General features: G+C 35.0%; 1 protein-coding gene across 2 annotated transcripts in view; it reads right to left on the bottom strand.

Annotated features, from left to right (window-relative positions):
• MLIP (muscular LMNA-interacting protein) overlaps nt 1-19,690 on the bottom strand; it is a 249,380-nt gene that overhangs the window by 104,174 nt on the left and 125,516 nt on the right. For both annotated transcript variants that reach the window (XM_011960200.1, XM_011960201.1), the window contains exons 5-8: nt 15,926-15,997; nt 4,228-4,293; nt 4,061-4,144; nt 3,862-3,921 (exon numbers count right to left, since the gene is read on the bottom strand). In XM_011960200.1, the coding sequence (XP_011815590.1) occupies nt 3,862-3,921; nt 4,061-4,144; nt 4,228-4,293; nt 15,926-15,997 (282 nt within the window). The remainder of the gene's footprint in view (nt 1-3,861; nt 3,922-4,060; nt 4,145-4,227; nt 4,294-15,925; nt 15,998-19,690) is intronic.

Genomic DNA, 19,690 nt, shown 5'->3' on the forward strand with positions numbered 1-19,690 from the left:
AGTTTTTTTTTGTATTTTTTTAGTAGAGACGGGGTTTCACCGTGTTACCCAGGATGGTCTCGATCTCCTGGCCTCGCGATCCGCCCGTCTCAGCCTCCCAAAGTGCTGGGATTACAGGCTTGAGCTACCGCGCCCGGCCATGATTGGATTCTTTTGTCAAAACTCAGAACTGTAAACTAAAAGGATGGAGTTTACAGTGATTACATTATGCCTCAATAAATCTTATTTAGAAGAAAAAACTACCTTAGCTTCAACAAAGAATGTAATACAGCAATTGAAGGAAAGAATAGATACTGAACAAAATCTTGAACTGGAATATTAGATCAAGGATTCTTCCTGAAGGAATTAGAAAATAATAAATAGAAAAATATGAAGAGTAAGAGAAATGAAATACAGAATCAAAAGTGACAAAATCAGTATTATAATAGTCCCATGTGGGAATAAATGTTTGCAAAAATAATGATTAAAAATTACCAAGACTATAAGCGAAAGAAAAGATCGAAGACTTCATATGAAAGGTCCTAAAGGGTAACAATCAAAATACACAAGAAAAAAATGCATACCTAGATACATCATAAAAAATATCTGTAAGATCATACATAAAGTTTTAAAAGCTTACACAGCAATTCTGTAAATGATCACTCTATAGTAGAGGAACAAGTATCATGCTGACAAAATAATTCATAAGTATGTTGTTGAAGAAGAAGAAACCTAGGGGGAAAATGTTGAAGAAAGAGGACCTACAATTTTATTTGCAGCAAACTATAATTTAAATGAAAAGGCAAGATAAAGATGTTATTATGGACAGAGCTCACAAAATCTACACAAAAAGATCTTGCTTTATACAACTTGAAGCAAGATTCCAACAAGAAAAACAATAAACCCAGGAAAAAGCTTTGAATGTGTGCAAAATAAGGATCTAAATCAGAAATAAGTATCTAAACAAAGGAAAGATCAAGAAGTGTTCAGACATAAAGTTCAAAACAATACTAATAAATTGTATATGTACGTGCTTGTGTTTTTATATACAGGTTGATTAAAAACAAGTAGAAAGTGAAAAGTGCTATAGTGCTTACAAAATGTTGGGGAAAGACATTTATACATTTTAAAATTGATACAAAATTAAGCATAATAATAGTCTTTAAGAATGTACATGTAACTACCAGAAGTAACAAGATATAAAGTAAAATTTTCAAGATGTTTAAACTAGTAAATATCAAAATTGCCTAAGGAAAGCAGAAAAAAAAGAGAGAAATAAAAACATTTTAAATAGAAAACACGAAATAAGATAGCAAAAATTCACCCTAACATAACAAGAATTGCAATAATTATAAGTGGCTTAAGGTCCCTGGCAAATAGAATCTGATTGACTGTAAAAATTATATCCAGAAATACGCTGTTCTGAAGAAAATTAGACAAAAGGGTATGAAAAAAAGTAAAGTAACAGTAAATGATACATCTAGGAAAACAACAATTAGAAATTATAAATAGAAAGTCACTATATTAATACTCAAGAGGAAAACCTTAAGTTAAAAAATGATTATATATGCCAATAAAGCTTCTAAAATCTCAAAAATGATAATGAATGCCAACACACAAGCACCAGCAATATGGTTTCAAAATATACAAGTCAAATCTAATAAACACTCCTTTAGACTTACCTTTCTCTGACCCTTGGCCGCAATCAACATAATTATATTCGAAACACTCTCTTCTTATAGCTTCCATGATATCACACTGCTCTGACTTTCCTCTTACCATAAAAGCCTTTTCGTTATCATTTACTGGCTCTCCATCTCCTTTTTCAGACCTGTGATGTTACGTTCCCTGGAGCTCTGTACAGGACACTTACAATGTCTATGTGCAAATGACCCTCAAATATCTCTGATCAGCTTCAAACACACAGGTTTAAGCTTTCTTGATAAGCATTTCAAACTCATCCTTGTCTAAAACTGACATAACCCTCTGCCTGCCACTATACAGCTCTTCCTTCGTTGTTGTCTATCCTCAAAGCAGAGACCTGTAGTTCATTCATGATTCTTCTCTCTCCTTCACTACCCGCACCCAAACTTTCGGCAAGCCTCAAACGGTCATGCTTCTCTCTAGCTCTTCTGAACCCACCCTATTCAGACCACACCACCACTGACTGTTTCCGTGACTGCAGGAGCCTCCTCACAGCAGCCATATTGATCATCTTCTATAGTTTCATATTATTCCCACCATGGTTTATGTCTCCCCATTTTCTTTGGAATAAAAGTTTCATGCCATGGCAAATAAGTGTTTAAATTACTGTACTTAACCCAGTTTCTCAACATCATTTGCACTGTTCATCCCTAGCTCAGTGTACAGCAAGCACATTGGCTGTCTTCTTTATCTTCATACACACTAAGCTCTTTCATGCTTCAGGAAATTTACACATGCCTGTTTCTGTACCTGAAAGCTATTATTCCTGATCAAAATTTCTGTTGCTGGCTCTTTTCCACCTTTGGGTCTCAGCTTGAATTCTACCCCTTGATCACTACATTCAAAGCACGTGCCTTAGGTTACTCAGCTTTGCTTATGTTCCTAGTGTCTTGCAGCACCAGACTTACGTTAGGTGCTTAATAAATACCTGTTGAATGAAAAGTTGCCTTGAATGAAGTGGCCTAAAATACCGGGTTTTTTTTTTTAACACCATAAGCATTAAATATTTGTTAAAGAAATCAGTAATGTAGATTATTATTCATATATAACTTCCTAAATCCCATTCTCATTATATTTAATATAATACAGGTCTTTTACATGTTCAACAAATGAAATAAGAAAAATATATATTTAAAAATTGATATAATATCTTTGACAAATCAAAGTTTTAGATTAAAAGGCTTAAAGGATATACAACAAAATAGACTTCAAATACAGAAATTATAATTATCCATTTGTGGGCCCTCTGCTAAAATATAATTAATATGATAATAATTGATTACAGGGTTTTATATGTCATTACTAATAGATATTTATTGATAATATTCCAATTGAAAATTAGGATTACTCTTCTAGTTATGTATAGTTCTGTACATTTGAAAATTACTTTAGATGCACAGTGTCCCATGTTTTAAGAAAGAACAGGAAAAAAGTATACTAATTCCAAGGAAATAAATAAATAAGGCCGACCAAAAAAAAGAAAAACAGTAACTAATAACTAACAATTATCAGTAAAGGAAAAATCATAGGCATTTTGAAATTTGGATGAGTAGAGCTTAAGTGTTTGAAAAAAATAATTTGGAGAAATGTAGTATTTTATAATAACAAATGAAAATAACTATTTTATAAGAAGGAAATACGTACACAATTACAACAATTAATAGTTTAGTAGTACTCTAACAATCTAAAATATCCAGTTTTTATTTCCCTTCTAGAAATAATACTTCTGTTAAACCTCTTAGACTAATTTTACTTTAGTCTACTTCATTTTTTACTTCTCTACTTTTAAGTGACTATAAATTCCATAAATATTGAATCTATAATTTGAGTGAGAATGAGCCACAAATTATACATTCTAAATGTCAACGTAAAAAAAAAATAGTCTAATATGTTGGCTTTCAAATTGTTTTGAACTTGACCCACAAAAATAGATTTTACTTTGCAACCCTGTATACACTTACCTTGCATTATATGTGTACATGTAATCAAATGTCAACAAAACCTATACATTACTTGAAACCAAGTCTAATATTTGCTATCTTTAAAATTCTACAAAACAGACTGATTGCTATTCACTAAATTTATTTCTCAATTCACTATTGGACCTTGACTTGCAGTTGGGAAATCATTGATTAATACATCTTATGGTTCCATAAATTATATTAAATACATACATACTTTGACTGTGTCAGAACCCAACAATGTCTTTGGGGACCTTGAAGGAGAATCAGAAGAATGCTGAAAAAAAAGAAAGGAAGGAAGGAAGAAGAGAAAAGGAAAGAAAAGAACAAGCCTGTGAGGCATCATACTAAAGTAGAGGAAAATGAAGAGAAGCAAAGCAAATGTTTGAATTGCACATTCTAGTCTAAGGCATTACCATAGACAAGGAATCCTGTAAGACCTTATCAATGGTAGCACAGAGCTCTTCAGTTTGCTGCCTGAGCTGTGCAGGGAAATACAGCTGGAAGAATTGAAACCAGGTACTGGGTTAGCAACAAGTTTTGGGATTGCATACCAAAAGCAGGGGTAATCTGAAGTTATTACCTCCACTGGTGGTTCTAATGTGTTGTCCTTGGAGACACTTTCAGTCTTGGCTGGTTCATCTAGTGCCTAGTGATAAATGAAATAGTTCTTATATGAGGCTTCTAGTCATACAACTGGAGTAGAAAAGTCTCTTCAAAGAAAGCCTTGTATGTATTAATATTCCAAGAAAAAATATTTGAAGTATTTGGTGAACTATTCTTTAACATGAAGACATTTTTCTTTTAGGTCTTAAGTTTGAATCTTTAATCCATCTTGATTGAATTTTTGTATAAGGTGTAAGGAAGGGATCCAGTTTCAGTTTTCTGCATATGGCTAGCCAGTTTTCCCAACTTCATTTATTAAATAGGGAATCCTTTCCCCATTGCTTGTTTTTATCAGGTTTGTCAAAGATCAAATGATTGCAGATGTGTGGCATTATTTCTAAGACCACTGTTCTGTTCCATTGGTCTATATATCTCTTTTGGTACCAGTACCATGCTGTTTTGGTTACTATAGCCTTGTAGTATAGTTTGAAGTCAGGTAGCATGATGCCTCCGGCTTTGTTCTTTTTGCTTATACAACCAATTTGGCTTCAAACTCCCTGTCTCCCTAATGATGGGAACTAGGCAAAATCTCTATTTCATTGTTTTCTCCTGTGCTGGGTCTAATGGGCACATTCAATGGTCATCCAGAGATTTGGGCAGAGTTTATCTACAACATTTAGGGCTCCATTTGGTACTCTCTTTTCCAGATTCTCCCCTCACTTTCTAGTTTCTGTATGACCTTACACTGTTCTCTGTTTCCTCATCTAATAAGTCTGCTGGGTTGTTGCTGAATTTTCGCTACTTCATTGTGACCAGACAAGGGACTACCTATAAGGTGAAAAACTATAAAATCTAGAAACCAACCTAGTGCCATATTTTTCTTGCAAGCATTGACTCTACTGCAGTTTCTACCTGCCTTGGTCATGCTTCAGTACCTTCAGATAGTTTTTTACATTCTTAACCAGAGTTTATCATTGTTATCTGTAAAACAGTTGGTCCAATACAAGCTACTTCTATATTTGCAGAAGCAGAATAAGGCAAGCTAATTAAAAATTAATTTAAATTTCGATTTTCAGCACATATTTTCTTTATCACAGAGATTGTATAAATTAAATCTCAAACCTGTCTCAGGGTAGGCTCGTGACTAAAGGTCATTTTTTCCTACCCTAAGCCTAGATTGCTGTAAGAAAATGTTATGACCATTCACAGTGGCTCACACCTGTAATCTTAGCACTTTGGGAGGCTGAGGCAGAAGGATCACTTGAACCCAGGAGTTCAAGAATAGCCTGGGCAACACAGTGAGATCCCATCTCTATAAAAAATTTTAAAAATTAGCTGAATGTGGTGACATACACCTGTAGTTTCAGAAACTTGAGAGACTGAGGCAGGAAGACAGTTAAGGCCAGGAGTTCGAGGCTACAGTGAGCCCTGATCACACCACTGCACTTCAGCCTGGGCAACAGAGTAAGACACTGTCTCTAAAAAAAATAAAAATAAAAAAGCAGGATTGTCATTTCCCTTTGGAAAAAAAAAATGTTATCATTCTTCTTGCAACTGAGAGTGTAACAATTCAAAAATCTTGACTTCTTAATGGGGATGCAATTCCCATTCTCTATCTTACCAGAGCATCAGCACCATGATAAATATTCTGAATTTCAGCCTGCTTTTAGTATTTGACCCTTGGGGATTTCCCCCACACCTTTTGTGTGTGTGTGTGTGTGTGTGTGTGTGTGTGTAACTCAGCATTACCCTGGGTTGAACACACACAAAATTGTCAGTATTTAACTGAAAAACACTTGCCAAGATGGCAATTTCATGTGGTTTGACTTGTTTTTTAATGCATTTTTTAAATTGATCCTCGATTATAGGTATTTTACAACAGGAAGTTTTTCAAGCAATCTAGTTTCAGTATACTTTCAAAGTTTGAAAATCTACAGCCAGAAAGGTTACAGAAAAAATATATGCCATGAGTTCTGAAGACAGTTATAAAAGAGGTTACCAAAAATGCAATAAGCAATTGTAGGCACATGCAGTTATTTTCAAGAGAAATATCGTCACTTGAATATATGTGTTCTGGTAGATTTGTAAACAGGCAAATGAAAGACTCAGTTCTCTATTGTCATGTATCATATAACTTTTTAGAATTACAGGTTCCCCTCTCCTATTATTTAGATTTACCTCCTATTTCTCATTTCTTTATTCCCATTCTGAGGTAGATATATCCTGATAGAAGGTGTTATGCCAATTGTGAAACCATGGAATCCATTGCCCATCAAAATCTCTTTTCCCCCTTCTAACAACCAGGGATCTCCATCCAGAACTATTAGCCTTGACCAAGAGGTATGAGGTCTAGATGCTAGAACTGCCATTTTGGCACGGGACGTACCCCCTAAGAATTGGGAATTACCAGGTCCAGATTCTAGAACTGCCATTTTGGCATGGCATATACCCCTAAGAATTCAGAAAAGTGACTTTAAAAGATAAAATTTTACTATTCCATGTTTCAATAGCTCATACAGGTAAATATTGTCTGGAAATTTTTGTTTTCAAAATCCACTTTTCTGTATTAAGTAACAAAATTTGGAAGGTTTGTTATGATAACCTAATAAAAACATTCAAGATTGCTACTTTCTTACCATAACAAAAATCTATATTGTGCTTTCTTTCTTCATTCTTTAAAATTATGATTAATCATGAGAAATGATTGGCAGGGAACTGAAATTTTCACAAAAATAACTCTTCACTGATGTTCAGATGGTTTAATATTTTCCTGGCATGCTGTTTCAATCACCTCCTGTTCACCTTGTTAATGGTGGGGAGGTTCCTTTCCTTGTGTTACAGGGATAGATGGTTACATAACCCTTGACACTATACAGATAAAATCCACAACAGTTTATTAGTCACATATACTCACAGTCCAGGGAAGGGGGACACCACAAAACATGTAGGGCCACATGGACGTCGCAATAAGGAACAACCAGGGGTTGTGGGTATCCAGAGAGTGATGTGCCCCTGGTTCCACCAAAGGATATGATTGGCTTGTTTGAACTGGAACCTATTACTAAGGTATACTCAGGAATTGCACCTGGTCAGTTGGATAAGGAGGGTTGTTTGGCTAGAGAACTGTATCTGCAGGAGCAGAGTGAAGAGGGGAACTTGCAATTAGGCCATTTGAGGCTCTCTCAATGCTAGCAGATGTCAAGGTAGCACACAATATTGGGCCTTAATTTTAGATCTCACACCACATGTGACCTCTACTAAAGTGAAAATTATGGAGACAAAAAATTTCACAAATTAAAGATCAGGACTAAGAGCCAGCTCCTCAGGAGGGGATTCTGTTCTGTCTCTTGCTCACCATTCCAACAATGCCTTTCCTATGCTCCTCACTCGAAGGCTGCTCTTCAACCACAAAGAACCACTTGATTTCTTTGAACTTGCGGTGATCTTTTGAACTACATACAATTAACTCTTCCTAGATCCACTCTCAGTTCACTTAGAGAATTCCTATTCATCCTGAAGATCCAAATCAAACTCCTTTATAACATCTTTCTTGGCCTAACACTAGGCAAAGTCAGCCATTCTGTTTGGGGCACCATATCACTTTGCACGTATCTTAAGTATATTGTATCATAATTACTTTTTAAACTATATCTCTACCCTACTGGGCTATTTGTCCTAATAGACTACAAAAAATATGATATTTATTTACTTATTTATTTATTTATTTATTTTTATTTATTTATTTATTTTTTTTTTTTGAGACGGAGTCTCGCTCTGTTGCTGGGGCTGGAGTGCAGTGGCCGGATCTCAGCTCACTGCAAGCTCCGCCTCCCGGGTTTACGCCATTCTCCTGCCTCAGCCTCCCGAGTAGCTGGGACTACAGGCGCCCGCCACCTGGCCCGGCTAGATTTTTGTATTTTTTAGTAGAGACGGGGTTTCACCGTGTTACCCAGGATGGTCTCGATCTCCTGACCTCGTGATCCGCCCGTCTTGGCCTCCCAGATATTTATTTTTGTAGGCCCAGGATAAAGAATATGATAGGTGCTTAATAAAGGTCTTTATGATGAATCACTGGGTAAACCAATGAATAAATGAAGTTAAGTTAAATTAATAAATGAATCATAGAAATAATATGATTTAAATACTCCCTGGTAAAATGCTCTAGAGAAGTGATTTAAACTCTTTGAGTAACTTAATTAACAAATAAACTGTATCTTTCTCTATATTACAGTTAAATTTGCTTACCATCAAAGATTTGAGCATATAATCAATGCTAGTGCAATGAGATTATTTCCTTTTTCAACCTAAACCAAATAAGATTAACATTTTAATTAGTCTGTGGAAACTTACTGCTGGCAAACATAACTTTTATTAGGTTACTTGTGATATTGACATTCACTCAGAGAATGACAGAACTATCTACTCAGGTCCGTTGGAAAACTATAGAAGATAACTTGTGCTAGGTCAGTAATACTAAAATTTTGAAATGGCACAAAATACTTAGACTGTGTTTTAAAAATTGGATGGGGGGCTTATTTTGAACTTAAATAGTCTTGAAATTTACTAAAATTGATTTTTTTAATTGACTGTTAAAAAACAGTTACTTGTCAGATGTATCATTGTGATATACACTCCTTCTAGCTTCTTTTCCTGTTGTCCAAAAATTTCTCTTAAACACACATTTTAAATCTCCATTAGTAAGAATTCTGACCAGAGATTGCTTTTTGGCAAGCTAGCCTGCAGGAAGATATTGTTTCTCTAGACTTATTCATTTTGGGTAAAAATCTCTTAAAATACTATCTAATAAATTATTGCTATTAAAAATGTACATTTTCTACCAAATTGGACTACAGAAATTGAGGCATAAATGGAATATTCTTTGAGCTCATCTTAAAGAATTCTTAACAAATACAAATAATCAGAAATACTCTCATTAGAAGTGTTGGTAGTTTGTTCAGAAGTGCCAACTTTGGGGCCCAGCTTTTGAAAAGACACCAAATAAATCTCATAGCAGAAAACCGTTTCTGAACTTAACACTACATTAAAATTCAGAGACAAGAAATGTGAAAAAGCACTGCAAATCAAAGTCCTTGTGTAAAAGTATGCCAATAAACTGTAATAGGTATTCCCAGTTATGAGTGCCTCTGATGAAACTGCAAACACTTTTTACTCAAATATTTTGAGTTAGTCTAATTTGCTCCCTTAAAATATAGGATGAAGTTCTAAAAATCAGGAGTTGGAAAGTAAACTGCCTCCAAAGGAAGAATGATCTAACAGAATCTGTAAACTTTTTGTTATACCTAGACTATCTATTTGATTGAATTTCAAAATTTTCATTCCTGAGTTATTAGATTTTAGTAATGATCAAATCAACCCCCCAAAATTATGTTTACCCTAAATTCTCCTATACTTTGTTAATATGACCTGCTATTTGGTAGAATAAATCCCCCAAGGACTACAAAATACTTACTGGACTAATACAAAACCATTTGTAGGATAGTAGATATTGTTAGAAAAATGAATGTCACTTTGATTGTCTAGTTGGGGATTCAGGTCTGAATAACATTCACCTCTGGAGGAAAGGAAAAAAGGACACTTCAAACCAAAGGAGCTTGCAGATATATAAAGTAGGGTTACTTTAAAGATCTAGGAATATTTGCTAGTAAAATATTTTTACATGATTGGTTTAAAAATATCAAGAACTGAAGAAACTCTACTTGGTGATTTTACTCCCAAGAGCTTTGGAAAGTTAAATGTTTGTTCCTCCTACAGAGAAGGGAGTTTTTGCAAACCATTCCAACCGGTTTCAAACACATTCCAGCAAAGCTCAATGGTAGGAGAATCTATACTTTTTTTGCACTTAATTAAGGATGGCAGAAGGGTGTTCTTTATTTCCAGAAGCACCTCCTTCACTGTAATGTGCCTCATCTCTTTCAGTGGCTCAACGAATTGAGCTGATTTGTAATCCATCACTCTCTCAAGTCATCTCAGAGCCACATTATTTCCCATTTTCTTTTAATTTTTCCACATAAAAACAAAATACTCTTGCTGCACTCATTTAATGAAGATATAAATATATCTTACCAAGTAATGAAACCAAGTGTTGTAGGCAGGGATCCCATATCAACATCCCTCTCAATAATTCACTGTAGTTAGCTGATGTCACTGTAAGGTAGGGAACAGGGAAGGCTGAGAGCCAATCAGAGCTCCTCTGAGGTCCAATTTAGCAACTTAGTAACCTTGATGCTTTCAGGAATTTCCTTGGCTTCTTTGAGCATTAAATTCTTCACGGAGTTGTGAAGATGAAAGCACACTTAGCTCAATACCTGATGTACTAGAGTATTCAATATGGTAGTCATTGTGATTGTATTGTCTAATCTTCAAAAGGTGCCGGCTTACTTCCCTTCTAGCAGAAGGCCATTCTATAAGCTTTTCCATGGAAGTAGAATTGATGAGGCTTATTCTGTCCTAAAGAAAGACCATTTGCTATTGTTGTTTTGATTGGCATACAGTAGTCTACTTTATTTTTATATGCTTAAGAACCTGTGGAATACAATTGGAAATTTTACAGACCTATATGGCCCCAAACTAAACTCATTTATTCAATGAATGTTTAGTAAAGAATATAGTATATCTATCCCTCAAAAAGTTCAAGATAAAGAAAGAAAGCAGTAAATATGCATAATTAAATACAATTTGATATTTTTTTTAAATTATGCACACAGTAGACAACTACCGGAGAACCATCTACCATAGATTTGAGTCCTGGACTCTTCTCCATTATTAAAGAAATTGGGAACACATTTGCCTCTCGTACTGAAATCTAAATTAAGCAATGTTTCTCTAATATAGGTTATGTGCTAAATTAGCAATGAGGTTTTCTTAAATTTTTAAGACATAAAGAAATTTTTTTTTTGAGACTGAGTTTCACTGTGTCACCCAGGCTGGAGTGCAGTGGTGCAATCTCGGCTCACTGCAACCTCCACCTCCCGAGTTCGAGTGACTCTCCTTCCTCGGCCCCCAGAATAGCTGGGATTACAGGCATCTGCCACCATACTTGGTTAAATTTTTCTTTTGTATTATCAGTAGAGACAGGGTTTCACCATGTTGGTCAGGCTGATCTCGAATTTCTGACCTCAGGTGATCCACTCACCTCGGTCTCCCAAAGTGTTGGGATTACATGCATGAGCCATCACACCCTGCCAAGACATAAAGAGATTTTAAAATATTCTCACCTAAGGACACATGTTTAATAAGATTGGAGTTTAGCAACTCATGCTTTAAAAAATTAAATAGGCAACTTAGCTGGGTGTGGTGGTGTGTACCTATAGTCCCAGCTACTCAAGAGGCTGAGACAAGATGATTGCTTGAGATTAGGAGTTCAAATCTAGCCTGGGCAACATAGCAAGACCCCATTTCAAAAAATGAAACAAAAAATCAAAGAGGCAACTTAGAATAAATAGACTTGACAGCTGACAGGATATATCACAGTTTTGTCTTTCTCTTTTTATGGCATCATTTTTATTAGTTGTTAAAATAACTAATTTTATATTCCTTGCACCAAAAGAAAGATGTTTATCCTATAATTTTCCATTTAAAGAATTAAACTTGTAATTATTTTTTGTTATATATAAAACCGAGCTGCTCCAGAATTCTTCTGTCAAGTACACACTTCTTATGAATCATTTGTATCATGAAAATGGCAGACAGTAATGCCATTTATTAGGAACATTGTACCTAGCCCCAGCCCTAATTTTATGCTCAGAAATACTTATGAGGAAGGAAACAGAGAATTTAAATTACTTTCAAGGAAAAAATTTATATTTTCATGGAAAAATATTAATCATTGGTAAGACAATAAAGATGCATATTCTTTGATTTTATGGAAATACTTCTTCATTCATTCTCTCCTCATTTAACAATTACATGATAAGAATAATAATCTATTTACTTGGAATATTAATATGTGCCAAACAGTTTAATTTTAACTTTTTACCTATTGCTGTCAGACGCAGATGATAAGAAGAAAAACTACTCAATGAAAGAGACACCTTTAACATTCTCTGAAAAAAACAGCAATACACACATCAAGACTGATATGGTTTGGCTGTGTCCCCTCCCAAATCTCAACTTGAATTGTAGCTCCCAGAATTCCCATGTGTTGTGGGAGGGACCCAGAGGGAGGTAATTGAATCATGGGGGCTGGTCTTTCCCTTGCTGTTCTCATGATAATGAGTAAGTCTCACAGGATCTGATGAATTTATCAGGGGTTTCTGCTTTTGCTTATTCCTCATTTTCTCTTGCTGCCACCATGTAAGAAGTGCCTTTGATTCTGAGGCCTCCTCAGCCATGTGGAACTGTAAGTCCAATTAAACCTCTTTTTTTCCAGTCTCAGTTATGTCTTTATCAGCAGAGTGAAAACAGACTAATACAAAGACTAAAAATAAAGTCCATATCAAAGTTATTTTATCTACAGACCTTAGTATATTGTTGAACATAATGTAGTAAAGTCTATGGACAGTCACAATGTAAAGTAATCTGATTACTTTATAATCATTTGTATTTCATCCTCATGTGATTCTTGGAGAAGATGATTATTGGCAGGAGATTAAGCCAAAGACCATGATGAAGCCAACACAATAAAAATCATACCTTACATTTATCTCTCCTATAAATCCTTATTTAAGACTTAAGCTACAAATGCTTCCTTCTTAAAGGTTCACCGGGGAAAAATGATAGAATATGGAATAAGATATAAATTTAAATTTTGATGCAGACAATAAATTACAGAACAGAAGTACCAGAAACCTCATGTTCTCTGCCAACAAAGTGTACTCTTTTAAGAATGATGGGCTTCATCCAGGGTTGATTAAAACTGAAACCAATCCAGTAATTCAATGAGAGCTTAATGTCTCATTACAAGGGATGCTTGTATTTCAATTCGGAGAAAATCTTGTTTTTAAAAATAGCATTATTTTTAAAAAGCAAATCTGGTTTATCATTAATTATACTATATGCTGTAGAACAGAATGTGGCATAAGATACCCACCATGGGTATAATCCAATTGGAGAGATAATTGTTGAAATAGCTAAGACATGAATTATTTTTGTTAGCTCCAGCTTCAAGGCATTCCACAGCATGGACACCAGCCAAGTATTATAATGAATCTACAACATTACCCTACCCCTGAATTGTGGTGTTCTGTGTTATATCAAAGAGATCTCAGAAAACCTTCTGTGATTTAAAATATTGCAAGATTTTTATTCTTCCATAAATAGAAGAGTTCCTCAAGATTATAGTCCTAATTTTCTCACTCAATTCAGAAATAAATCCCTTTGATGTCAACGGCATTAAGATAAAGTCTATTGTATATGCAGATGGGTGTAAAGGATTAAATTGCCAGATTGATTTTTTAAAACTGTAACACCGAAAGGAGCAATACAACATCATTCAAAAAATACCATCGAAAATGGAGGTAACTCATAAAATCTTTAGATAAGGCTTTGATATTTTAAAATTCTTACAAAGTAAAGTTTCTTATTGAGGAACACATAACATGGGAAAGCCTGTAGAAAATATGTGGAATAATTTAAAGGGCCTAAAGAAAAAAAAATTCACATCATATCTGAGACCTTTGAATAAGTTAAATGTTTATGGTCCAAAAACTATACTAGCCAAGAGACAATAACCTACATTAGTACTTATACAATAATTCAGCCCCCTCTGGAATAACATTACTTTAAATTTAGATGTCATATTTATATTTTATACTAAAAATAGAAATAATTTTCCTGCAGAACGTTTTATTTAAAATTTAAAACACAAAATCTTTTGCACATGAACTTGTATAATAGGTTAAATATACATCAATACCACCATACACATTTATGAAATGGGTTTCTAATAAAATTGGAAATTAAACTAATGACTCTTCATCTTTACTGACTAATGAATACATTATAAACTCTATAATTTAGTTAATTGGAAGAGAATTCTGGAAACAATCCTAATGGACAGAGATCCTGGAAATAGTACTGACATCTAGTCTTATCTCACAGAAGACTTCCAGAAAAATTACCTTTCATTTTTCTAAATAGGAAATTTACATAGTAGCAGAACATAGTTCCAGGAGACTGTGACTAGATAAGGTGAGATAAGTATGAGGGAAGGATGAGGATGAAAGCAGGCTCCTCAACTCCTCTTTGTCTCACTGCTGATGGAGAGTGATTCTACCACATCTGTGAAAGCACACACTTGTGACAAGTTTCCAGAAATAGTCATCCAAAATAGGCAGAGAGTCTGTGGTGTGGGAACTCTGCCACCATCTCCCACCATTATGGCCCTAGAATGTGGAATAAGGGGCAATGGAAAAGTATCCCTTTCCACAACCTCCTGAAGTCTCCTGAAATCCGTGTTTTAGTCCCATCTCATCTTTTAACAGGCAATAAGGGGTAGAAATTCAGGAGAGATGCTAGGGAAAAAGCTGCAGATTTTCCTGCAGCCTCATGAACCTACAGTTCAAAGCACTTACATATACAGAACATAGATTGGACACTACCTGTATGTAATTTGGAATTAATGTCTACCTATACACTACTTATCCCACTAACAATTCCTACTTATTAGATAAGAGATCATACAAAGGTTTTACTCTTCAGATCATGCTAAAAGAATAAGAATGTAGATTTATAAACCAGTGATCAAAATACCACCTGGTTGGCAAACAACGTTTTGATAAATGATAGTAACAGTCTTGAAACTCCATAATTACACAGAAAAAGAAAATGGACTTAGTGCATTGAGAAATAAATTGACTAAATACATAATCATAAAAGTAATATATGAAATGGATAATTTCACAGACTTGGTAACTCATTTCACTTTGATTCTGATATTAATCCTCTATTTGGCCTTCATATAAACATGCATAACATGCTTATTAAACAAGAGGCTTTAATTTAATTTACCTACTTATGTAACAACCTATAACTTTATTATTAATGACCCTTAATAGCAAAGCAAAAATCTCTTGGAGCCGTGTGAAAGCAGTTGGGTCACTGACAGTCATCTCAGTGTTCCCTTCTGTTGATGAAAGTGGGACCCCTGGCTGGCAAGAATGGATGTGTGAAGAGGTTTAGTTCACAATGGAATCTATGAGGCTGAGTTGAATGCTCAGCTATAATATCTGAGTATCAGTATAGTACAATGGTGGAAGTCACTGTTAGTCACCAAGTCTTTACCAGTCAGCAACCAATGTGGCCAACTGTTCACAAATAATCCCATTTTACCCCAATTCTTTTGATCAATATGGATAGATATGAAAGTTCTTGATATGAAAGTTTTTGAATATAGTAATTATTTAAAATTCCAAAGAACCATGATTTATCCAAATCTGAATCAAGTTTCCCAAAGCAGCTTGACAGTGGATTAAACACCTCTAGATGTATAATAATATACATCTCTATATTATTCACAATATATAATATAATTGTATATATCTCCTACAATTATATTCACCAAAATGTTTTCACCATATCATCCTAAACTGAGAACGGAATGTTATTTTAGTAAAGGCAGAACTTTAAAACAGAAATCTTCCCAACAGAAATTTTAGAAAACATTAAAAAAATCACATTAGAAACATAAAATTCACTGTTTTTGAGCCAACACTGACCTTCTGTTCCAAAAGCAATGTGTTTGTAGGGATTGCTGCAAAAGCCTTGTAGCTTGACTTGGTCTTGTATTGCTAGAATGGGCAACCAGAAAGCAAGAGTAGAGATGAAAATGGGAAAGAATGACATAATTTTCAGACAGTTCTACCAAGTTAAATGACATGTTATCAAATGAAGAAAATGGTTATTATGCTGAACAACTTGTTTCTGACAGAAACAATTAGCTTACCATGTTAATATTTTATTAGACTGAGAAGCAAAGAAATGCCACAGTAAAATATCAGCCTAGAGATTACAGGCAATTATATGCTACTCCGTTTCAGAACTTAAAAACTTCCTTTACACAAAGTAATATATAAATTTTTCATTAGCAGCATTCCTTCATAGGAGTACTATTCCACACAAGAGGACAGGAGGTGGTTCTGCTTGATCCTCAAAGGAATGTTTCTTTTTAACAGTCTCACAATTAACAAATATTATGCCAGTAAGTGTAATTGAGCTCTTGATCATTTTCTTGCATCATCCATAAAAACAAAGATCAAAATACATAAAAATTAGCAGCCATTATTTTATGCAAGCAGCAAAGTAGTCAATAATTTGAACATAAACAATATCAGCAATGTAACTCCATAAAGAAAAACAAAAAGTACACTCTTGATCTTAACCTCATTTTTTAAACCTCATCATCCCCTGCACTTTCTAACAGTTATGTTAATTAAGCAAACGTTAAAACTTCCTAAGTGTTAAGTACAACTCAGAATAAAATAGTTCAGTGTTGTAGAATATTTGGGGGAGAGGGGTGAGCATGAGGAAGCTGTAGAAATCAGGAAAAATATGCATAATCAAAAACTCAGTTTTAATACTGCTCTGGGTCTCCAGTTGATTAACTGAGTTCAAGTCTCCTGTCACTTCAGATGCCCTTGTCTCAGGCAGCTTCCCCAGTGGCCAGTACCAGTGAGGAAATTGGCACAGAGCTCCAGGCTATCTTAGTGTCTTCAAAAGAAAACCAAAGTGTGTGCAGAAGACAGTGTCATCAAATAAAATTAAGCCTTGGGTTTTATAGATGTAATTGAAGGAAACTTCATTAAAGTGTGGTGGTGAAGGTAAGAGACTGGCACATTCATTTTCCTTAGGAAAAAGTTGAAGTTGTGAGGAATCAAAGTGCCAGACCCAGAAAAAGAAAGTCAGCATCCAGCTAACAGCAGGATGCATTCTCTTTTTTACTGTTTTCTTTCTTTTCTTGGTATACTGAGTTAGAGATAATGAAAAATCCTGCATGCCAGCAAGTGCCATGCCAGCATTATCACACTAGCCAGATAATCAGTCACCCACAAACACATGCTCACTTACACACTCTTATTTATACACATGAATATATACATATATATGTACTCACATACAGACACACACACACACTCTTTCACAAACACACACCCAGCTAAAACTGCACAAGAGCTCAGAAGCTACACACTTTTTCCCAAAAAATGTACTCTGAATATTTACTTATCTTCCACTTTCCCTCCACCATATAGCTCTTCTCCCATAGGAAGAAGCTATATGGCTTTCTGCAAGTCTCTCAACTCTTAAGGAACCTACTATCGCATCTTCTACATGAGAGGCAATTGCTGGAAGATGTCTCAGGTCACTTCAAGCCCTAAGTTGCTACATTGACCCTGTGCTGCTGTGGTCTCTAGACAAAAAGATATTTGAATAAGAATTGAAATTGAAATACTATCTTTCCATGGGCAATAGGAGCTGACTTTTATTATTATGCTGACATTTATTATTATTACTCAATTTTACAGAAGCCCTATAACTAGAGAGTTATTAAGAAAAGCAGAGGTCAAATGACTTGTCCAAGACCACACAGCCCATAAAGAGCCTGCCTGTGTCCAATATACATGCTTTCTCTATAATATTTTCTTCCAAAGAATACCTAAGCATACATGTACTGCAGAATAAAATATACCATCTCACTCTATGATGTATTCATGAACAGTTAATTGTAATTATAGTTGCAATCATAATAATAACAATATCTAGCAATCACTATGAGCCAGGTACCATTCTAAAAGCTTCATGTGAATTAACTCACTCAATTGTCACAACAAAGCTATTAGGTAGATACAATACTATCCCCATTTTATATATGGAAACTGAGGTACAGAAATGTTAAATAACTAATCGAAGGTCACCAGCTAGTACATGTAAGTCATGGCTGGAATTCGGACACAGGCACTCTAGCCCAACAACTATGCACATATCTACAAATGCCCTTCCCTCTCATTTCAGGATGTGCAATCATTTACAGTGTTTGTTCTCCTATCCTCAACTTCCCTAAAGAATATAGCTGGGAAAGCCTGTACAGAGACACATCTTGTTATTGGCACACAAAATATCACAGAATCTTATAATAAGAAGTGATATTGAAGGTGATTTGGTTCAACCCCCTCATCTGACACATGAATCTCTGTTCTGTTTAGTAGCCAAATGAACACTTGCTTGCTTCCCAAAGCAGCACATTCAGGTCTAATTGTTAGAATTAGTACAAAATTCTCCCCTACATTGAGCCAAAATACACTTCCTACTAATTTATCTCATTGGTCCTGTTTCCCCCCTCTTGAAATCATGGCTCATGCCAAGAGCTCTCTTCTACATAGTTATATTGCTTCCTTCACCAACTCCCTGATACTCAAGTGAAGAATTCCACTACCCTCATTGCTCTCCTCTGATAATATTCCTTAAAATTATAAAAAGTGTTTAACTAGATGTGTTTTTAGCACATAGTAAAATATAATCATCACTTCCATGATATTGACAATAAACTCAATTAATGTAATGAAGATAATAATTGGGATCATCTCCTTAGTTTTTGTGGAGAGTTTTAAAATATGCAAGAAAGGAGGTTGGAGTTATTTCATATTGTTGGATCACACTGAGTAGGCTATCATGTAAATTCCTAATCCTTTCATCTTTTTTCAAAACATTTGCCGTTAACTCCATCCTATATTTATGCTTATTTATACATTTTTAGACCCAGAAATAGGGCTTTAGGCATTATCTTTACCAAGTTTTATCTGATTAGATTGGGTTTGTCATTGTAAGCAATGAAGATAAGAATATCTGGATTATTTCATGAAACATTTTGTTAGGTGTGTCGTTTTGATCTTTACTCAAATCATATACTAAGGACTAGGAGCTCCTACCACTGGGTTCTCCCAACTTGGTGGACATTAACTGATCCTGTAAATCTGTTTATGGATGTTCAACTAACATACTTATTCAAGAAATTTTTCTCTTTCTTTTTCTTTTTTTGGGGGGGGATGAGTGGGGGAACAGAGTCTTTCTCTGTTGCCTAGGCTGGAGAGCCATGGTGCGATCATGACTCACTACAGCCTCTACCTCCTGAGCTCAAGCAATTCTTCCACCTCAGCCTCCAGAGTATCTGGTAGTACAGGCATGTGGCACCCAGCTAATTTTTTTTTTTTTTTGTAGAGATGGTTTCTTACCATGGTATCCAGCCTTGCCTTGAATTCTTAGGTTTAAGCCATCCTCCTGCCTCAGCCTCCCAAAGTGCTGGGATTACAGGCGTAAGCCACCATTCCTGGCCAAGAAATATTTATTGAGTACCTACTACATGACATGCACTACTCCTCTGAGACATACGTACCCTTTCCTTTTCAATCTAAAATTCCCATTTGTTGCCAAAAAAGACATGTTTTGAGTCCACTCTTCCCTCTGGGTTCTCTTAACAATATATACTCGAT

Source organism: Colobus angolensis, unplaced genomic scaffold, assembly GCF_000951035.1.
Source record: "Colobus angolensis palliatus isolate OR3802 unplaced genomic scaffold, Cang.pa_1.0 Scaffold51, whole genome shotgun sequence".
NCBI classification, from domain to species: Eukaryota; Metazoa; Chordata; class Mammalia; order Primates; family Cercopithecidae; genus Colobus; species Colobus angolensis.